The 8388-nt window shown below is 40.4% G+C and overlaps 1 protein-coding gene across 1 annotated transcript; it reads left to right on the top strand.

Annotated features, from left to right (window-relative positions):
* The first annotated feature begins 5342 nt into the window (after positions 1-5342).
* Positions 5343-8214, top strand: LOC127785733 (AP-4 complex subunit sigma-like). Its single transcript, XM_052313133.1, has 4 exons — positions 5343-5540; positions 5675-5761; positions 7693-7761; positions 7860-8214. Exons 1-4 carry the CDS (start codon positions 5400-5402, stop codon positions 7992-7994), a joined length of 432 nt encoding a protein of 143 aa, XP_052169093.1. The 5' UTR covers positions 5343-5399; the 3' UTR covers positions 7995-8214.
* The last annotated feature ends 174 nt before the right edge of the window (positions 8215-8388 follow it).

The raw sequence follows: 8388 nt of genomic DNA, 5'->3' as shown, positions 1-8388 counted from the left end.
GCAAAGAATAACAAAAATTCTTAGTGGATCCATCTTATTATGCAAAACAATATTTTTTTAATGTTTTCATCGAATTGCAAAAATATGGGTTTATATAATCTATATGATGCTATTTTGTTATTTATTGTGCACGGGTATTCGGTTCGTATGCAAACATTGCACTTGACCTTTCCTTCACAAAGAATGCGCACACTCTGTTGGACAATAATAAGTATGGATTTGTAGTTAATGCAATGCTTCATGGTGAAATATTGTTTTCTTTTCTTTTTGTCAAATTCTTCATGGATCAGATTCTTTATGGAGTCGTTTGCAGTTAATTGTTATTTATGAATAACATGTTGTCCTCATCATTCTTTTAGGGTAAAAAACCCAAACATCTATGTTGGATTGAATTACTCACCCTAGGTATAGGACATGTCATATTTAAAGGCACGATGCGCATGGATCGCTAGGTAGGTGCCGCAAGAGGAGATGATGATCCCATGTGGTTGTCGCAAGATTAGATGGTGCTAGGGCTTGACGTAAGATCGAGGCGATGTTAATGTCTTGTGCTATGCAATGAATAAAATCATAGACATATAGTAGCCACACAAGTTAGTCCCCTCTTCGTAAACACAAAAGGAGAAAGGAGCTTATGAAATATTTCTATTATAGAATACTCCCTCTTTCCCAAATTGATCATCATATAATGGATTTTAAAATTTCTCAAATTAATCATCATATAACCACATGTACACGGATTTCATCATAATACAATTAATGTAACATGGGAGAATGTGTGCATGCTAAGGTGTAATTGACATAGTGTTTCCAATCAATGTATGCATTATGGGAGAATGTGTGTATGGTGATCTTGATCGATGTGATTTAAATTATCCTTGGTTTCGGTGAATAAACATATATGATGATCAATTTGGGAAGGAGGGAGTATATAATTTTGGACGATACGTACCAGAAAGTCCATACTCACAACCAGTTCTTCCTTGAAATGCCCGCGGACGTCTTAACGAAAATTTGCCAACGCCATACAGTTGCAAACTATAATTAATCTACATAGTAGCGATAGTGTCTATCATAATGACAGTAGTGGATGACATTACCTGTTAATCATGCCGAATATTGTGTCGAATGTTTCCTGTTCATTACGCATATAGTCTAATACATGAATATAGTGGAATATGCAAATTACATGAAATTGGTATAAAAGGCAGTAAAAAAATTTGTGAATATGAGAAGGAAATTGGTATAAAAGGCGGTAAAAACTCACGTGTTGTAGGGCAATAATATGAACTCCTTATAATGTAGTTGCACTAGGAATTTGTAAATGTTATCCTCGGTTTCTCCTGTGAAATCATCTACAGTCTTCTCCTTGATTATGTATGGGTCCATGAATCCACACTTGAAGTATCCACCCCTACGACAATTTTGAATCTCCATTCCACAGCCAAAAAAAGACGTTAAATCTTTGATGTTACATACGACGGACTAATCAATGAAATAAAATTAAACGACACTTAATTACAGAACCCAGCAATTGACAAGAGAGACGTCAAGGGCGTCTTGTTGGTATACATTGTACACATCCTTGAACTTGATCCACATCGTACATCCCACAGAAGTCTTCATTTTTAATTCTTTCAGCGAACATAACCCTACCATGAGTTGATTGATCCATGTACCATTTATGGAATCGATACATCTGTGTACTTAGTTCCTTGACCAGCTCTGGCTTGACAAGTGGTGCGCCGATTGCGTATGGGTGTTTTAGATCTTCTTCCGTGTCTTTCTTGATAGGCGCTTTCCCCATCAATTGCTCTTTGATAAGACATGTATCTGCCATAAATAAAGTAATTTCATCAACAGTTTGCAAGGGGTCAACTGCGTGTTTATCTTGCATTCCAAACTAGGGGACATTCTTTGTCTTTCTTGTCCTCTTCTCAAAAGATTTGCGAATTGAGTGGTCTAGTCTTATGCTAAGGCATTTTTGTCCAATTCGCTCATCTTCTAAAAAAAGACCTTAGTTGCCAGGTCTATTGGAGTCTTGTTCTGTGGACTCTGTGACTTGAAGAACTCCTTCACTTGCCTTTTCACTTCCTCGTCAGTCCTATCATACGCTCTTTTCTTGAGAGCGGCTTTCTTTGGCTCGTCAACTCTAGGCATCTTCGTGGGGCTTCCACTCGGCGATGACGATGATGGTGAGAAGATGATTGCGAAAAACTGCTAAGTCTCGATCTACTTATAACTAGATTTTTAGTTCCGGTTGGTATGAACAACCGAGACTAAAAATAGCTTTAGCTCCGGTTGTTCTTACCAACTGAGACTAAAAATCCGTTCCCGCTATTTCCAATTTTTTAGGTATCGGCCTTGGATAACATCTGGGACTAAAAATTAATGAGAATAAGTTAAATATGGCCCAATTAATTGCATCAAAAATAGGTTAAAAACTTTAGTAATTAACCGTGGCCCAATTAACTGCATTAAAGATTAAAAAAATCATAAAAAATAAGTAAAATACATTAAAAAGAGGTTAAAAATTATAGCACTTGGTCACAGGCCAAGTGCTATGACCGCTGCTCATCTCTCCAAATGGACGTTTCATGGTCCGTTAACATACGCTCCAATTTCCGGACCTCCTTTTCACTTTCGCAATCTTGTTTTACATCATACAACATCTGACCAAGATCATCCGAACCGTCGTTTTCTTCAATAACTCCTTCCGCCTCGCCTATTGTATTTTCTACAAATCTATCGTATTGAGCCCAGTCCGGAATGTTGTCGCCTTCTTCTTCATCTTCTTCCATTGGGACTCCTAACTCTTCGTGCGAGGTCCAACAATTATAGCTAGGCATGAATACCGTCTGCAACAATTGGATATGAAGAGTTCTTGATGAAGAATACTTCTTCTGGTTTTTGCACTTTTTGCATGGACAACATATAAAACCCTTAGGTTCGTGGGCATTGGCACACTCAAAAATAATGCACGCCATCAATAAACTCCATCGACCGTCAGTCTATGGTGTACATCCATTTCCGATTCATCTACATCAAATAAACAAATGTAGAGTAAGTCCACAAAAGTGAAAATAATTAAATAATCATATAATAATTTAAAACATCATAATTAAACTCAAAACTGACGGTACACGTTTTTAATGAATTCTTCTTATTTATAATGATTTTTAACGAGTTTTAAATGGACTTAATCGAAGTCATGGTTAATTACATGAAATTCTACCAGTTTTAAAAAATTGTACAAATATTTTTTCATGTATTATCCTTATTTTAATTATTTTTAAGAGTTATTTTGAAGTTGTAAACATATTTTTAATGCACTCTACCTATTTCTAACTATTTTAGTGCTTTTAAATCGACTTTGTTTCCTATTCTTTTGTCTTCATTTTCTATATTTTTCCTTTGTTGTCTTTTTTAAATATTTTTATCCAAATGTTTCTAATATTAAGAAGTACCCATATTTTCTCTAAAAATTTGTTATCTCTCATCTTTTTAGATATAACTTTTTGAGAAGGAATGATGTATTAAAACATAGCTAGAAATGTAATGTGTTAACCATACATTAATAGAGGATGAAGTTGCTAACCTTTTAGTTCCCTTCGATTTGTATCATATCACCAAAATATTTTCACAGAAAATTTTGGCAGCACCTCTCTTCCTCCTCCTTTCACTTTGCAGCAATGGCTTGGGCTAGAGGAGGAAGCTATATAAAAAGGACATGATCTTTAGTGGCAGAAATCTATCACCACCACAAAACAAACAAAATACAACAAACGCACAAGGGTGAAAGTAAGAGAGAGATAAGGGGGAGAGAGAAGGAGGGGGAAGAAGTGAATAAGAGAGAGGACGGCATATGGGCCCCATATGTTAGTGCGTCCCACAATTTTTTTGTTGGATGAAAAATGGGTCTCACATGTTTTTATAAATTCTACTGCTACATAAACGTCACGTCAACGCCACATGGGACGAAGACAGGTCAACACAACCACGTCAGCGAAACCGCTCTCCAAAACCGTTCGGGTATCGAAATATCCAGAATTGTAGTTTAGGGATAAGAATCAGATTCAGCCACTAGTTAAGGGAGTCAAAGTGGACTTATTCCTTTTAGATATGGTTTTCAGTTGTACAATGATTTTCACTCATATTTCCCAAAAAAGGAATAAGTTCACCAGCCATCCCTCAACTTTATGTCGAGTCTGTATGACATCCCTAATCCCCAATACCCACTCCTAAAATATACAAAACTGTGCAATTTAGGTCCTATAGCGGTATGGATCTCTGGTTACACTGATGTGGCATCCTAGTTTAGCAAAAAAAAAAAATTATGAGGCCCACATATAAGTGAGAAGAAAAAAAAGTAGGGACCGCATCTCTTTTTTCTTCTTTTTTCTCTTCTATTTTCTTTCTGCTCTTCTCTTCTCTTGTCTACTTCAGGGAGCGAGGCTGCCGGCAGTGCAGGCTAGTGTGGCAGCGAGCGGCAGATGAAGCGGCGGCGGGCTAGTGTCGTAGTGAGCAGAGCACGGAACAGCGGCGAGCGAAGCAGTCAGGGGACAGTAGGCATAGCATGACCACCGAGAAGGTGAAGGGAGCTCGCCGCACTCCCTCTCTCATCGGCGCCTCCTCTCTTTCTGCGACGGCGTCCGTCGTCCCTAATCCTTGCCTCCGAGCCTAATCGGTGTCATCCCCAATCCTTGACTCCGAGCCTAGTCCTTTTTGCGACGACATCTCGTTGGCGTATTTCCCAATCATTGTGCGGTCCACAACCATCGCCGGTCATGCTTTGCTCCGCCCACATGTCCCTACTGGCTGCTCTGCCTACCGCTGCCCGGACGTCCCTGCACTGCGTCTCCGCCCCATGCCTCGTGCCCATTGCTGAGCCGCCATCAGCGCCGAATCCGTGGGCAGAGACAATCCAGCATGATTGGGAGTTCGTTCGCCGCCGTCTCTGCCACGACCACGACGGCGCACCCATGAGCTCACCCATCGCGGGAGCCTATGGAGGCGTTCACCGCCTCCTTCACCGCGACGCCCACCACAACAGCTAACCTAGAGGACACTGACATGTGGGGCTCACCGTATGCCACGTCAGCGAAACCGGAGAAAAATTAGATCAATACTGCCTCGGGACTTTTTTTTTTTTTGCATGATTGGGGACCTTAGACAGATTCGACGTAAAGTTCAGGGATGTCGGATGAACTTATACCCAGATAAAATAGTGGTCCCAGGGATGCAGTCGCGACATGCGGGCCGGGCCTGATTGGGCCGGAATGGGCCGCCTCCGCCGCCACCACACGGCGAGTACATTTCTCGCCGGCAACACAAACAGAAACAGGAGAGAGAGAGAGAGAGAGGAGAAGAAACAGGAGGAGGAGGAGATCGAGGAGGGGATGGGGATCCGGTTCGTGGTGATGGTGAACAAGCAGGGGCAGACGCGGGTGGCGCAATACTACGAGCACCTCTCCGTCGACGAGCGCCGCGCCCTCGAGGGCGAGATCGTCCGCAAGTGCCTCGCCCGCACCGACCACCAGGTCCCAATTCCCTCCTTTCTCCTTTCTCCTTTCTCCGCCGCCGAATCTTGTGTGGTTCTTGGTAGAGAGAGAGAGAGACAGAGGAGATCCGCTCTGATCTGATTGGATTTGTGTGGTGCATCAAAAATTTGCAGTGTTCTTTCGTGGAGCACCGCAACTACAAGGTGGTGTACCGGCGCTACGCCTCCCTCTTCTTCCTAGTCGGCGTCGACAACGATGAGGTAATGCGTGTGAATTCATCGTCCTCCTCTCTCCCCATCATCTTCATGGATTCAGTTTTAGGCAGCACCGATTAATAAGCACTGATATGAAGGTAGAATTGGTTTGTATAGACGACGTGTCAATGGCTGAAAATCCGTCTTTGCTGTAGAGGTGTGGTTGCTCTTTGTCATCCGGGGTCTTCTGGCTAGCTCCATAAGCTGATGGGCTAGACGACTTGGGTTCAAAGCCTCACACTTTTTAATTATTTGATATTAGGTCCTTCCCTAATATTCGCTTCTTTTTTTGCTCTTTGTCATCTGTCTTTGCTCAACCCAAACACAAATGATGTGCTTAGGATTGAGTCTAAAAGGGATAGATTTTGCAATTTTACATGTATATTTGGCTCGCTCAATGTCATCATTAACTTGTGTCCTATCATTATTGACCTGTCCTTCTATGGCATATCTGTACTTGGTTAATTTCCACTATTATTGTTTGCACCATGTCTCAATCCTGTATTGTTGAGCTCCGATTTGTTTCTAGTGTCTCAAGCAATCTTTGCTACTAGTTTCCCCTTCCCCCCTGGCACACTTCTGTGCGTCTGAAGCGGAAATCTAACTGGAGGTCAACAGCACTTATTTTGGCTTCTAAGAGTTAATGTAAATCCATAAGTTTGATTTGCTATTTACTGGAAATCAAATTATTTGGATTTACTTGATGAATCATAATAGTTTCAAATTTCCTTGTTTGGCAAGGTCGCAAGAGCATCATATAAGGACTAATATTACTAATTACATCGACTAAAGGAGCTCTGGAGTTAACTCTAGAAACTTTGCAATGTCGAGCTCATGTGTACTCAGACTGTGCATGTATTAAATCTGCAAACGTTCAGTTCAAATAAACATAAAAGGCAGCCTTTATACATGTTCTTTTAGCAGACATTGGAGCAAGCATTGATTGTATTCTACATTGCTGATACAATTTGGGCAAAAGCTTTGTTGCCTGAAAGCATCAAATTATCTCATAAAGAACCCCTCTATTTCGCATTTGGAACTGCTAACCTCTGATTAGTCTGACGGATATTTCCTGAACATCGATCTTCTACGATGTCTTCAGTGGTAGTTAAACAAAGCACGGGTGAGGTGGACAAAATGATCTAATGATGGATTGTCAGCCCTCCCATCAGAAACACAACTTCCCCTCATTTTGGCACATTGCCAGGATCAAGCACATCAGAATCAACGATGCGAGGTAGGGAGTGACGAGAGAGGGAGAGAGAAAGATAGGTGTTTGAAATAAGGAGAAATGATCTTACCATCCATTCCAGAACCCCTAAAAATGTATATCAATAAAAAAGTGACTACTGCCTTGATCTACAGTCATGTCGGTTCATTTACGTTAATATTTGTTCAGTTATACTCACGTGCAATGGTTCATTAATTGGGTGCAGTGGTTTGTTTATGCCCGTACTGTCAGATTGGTTATTACAATAGTGGGTCACAACAGCAGAGGCTAGAGGGGGCATGAGGGTAGGTGCTGTTTTCATTTCACCAAACAGTGCCCTGGGCATCTGACAGTAGATTATATTCTAGTATGGTCCCATTTTGTAGGGATTAATTTTTTACAATGTCTCTTTATTGAGCCTGCTCCCTTTGGTTAGTTGTTAACCACCTGGCTTATCTATGAATTTTGTTGCAATTGGTGATCGTTCATTTTCTCATCTAATATGTTTCTACTCAAACAATTTATGTATCTAAGAAAGAGGATTCTCCCTCCAAACCGTTATTGTTTTCATTTTTCAACTTACAAGAGAGATGGGCACTTGCATTTCAAATTTTGTGATGAGTAGATTATGTTGTAGCTATACACAAGAGTTCTAACCATCGTCACATCCATTTTCTTGCTTTCGTCCTTGTAACTGAATATGTTTGAACTGTGTCTGTTTTGGCAGAATGAGTTAGCTATCCTTGAATTCATTCATCTTTTGGTTGAAACTATGGACCGTCACTTTGGCAATGTGGTAAGCTTGCCTAATCCCAACAAAATTTTCTTATCATCGTGAATATCCTTACATGACTAGAACTGATGATTCTTATCTTTTCTTCTTTGTCTGCACAGTGTGAGCTCGACATTATGTTCCATCTGGAGAAGGTGCACTTCATGCTGGAAGAGATGGTGATGAATGGTTGCATTGTCGAAACTAGTAAACAGAACATCTTGGCACCAATCCACCTGATGGAGAAAACTTCTTAGAAAAATGCTATCCAACAGGGGAGTGCCTCATACTGTTCTGCTTATCGCCACCGCCTCTGTGCTTCTATAGATTTTTCATCTCAATGTGTAACCATCAACGATTTCCATGTGCATAGACTATTAAACTTGACCTGATAGGAAATAATGAGAATATGACAGATGACGTCTCTGTTCTTTAATGTTATCTTGCTGTGAGTTGTGTTATTTACTCTAGGATAAATAGGTTGAAAACCTTATATTAGTTGCAAAATAATAAAAAAAAACTCCATGCTAATCTAATAAAATTCTATATTAATTACTGATTGGTTTGGTATCATCTACAGCTTATTTTGATTATTGACCTATCAATCTTATATCGACTGAATACTATGCACTACGCATATAAAGATAAAAT

Source organism: Oryza glaberrima, chromosome 10, assembly GCF_000147395.1.
Source record: "Oryza glaberrima chromosome 10, OglaRS2, whole genome shotgun sequence".
NCBI lineage: Eukaryota > Viridiplantae > Streptophyta > Magnoliopsida > Poales > Poaceae > Oryza > Oryza glaberrima.
This window is presented reverse-complemented; position numbering and strand designations above follow the sequence as displayed.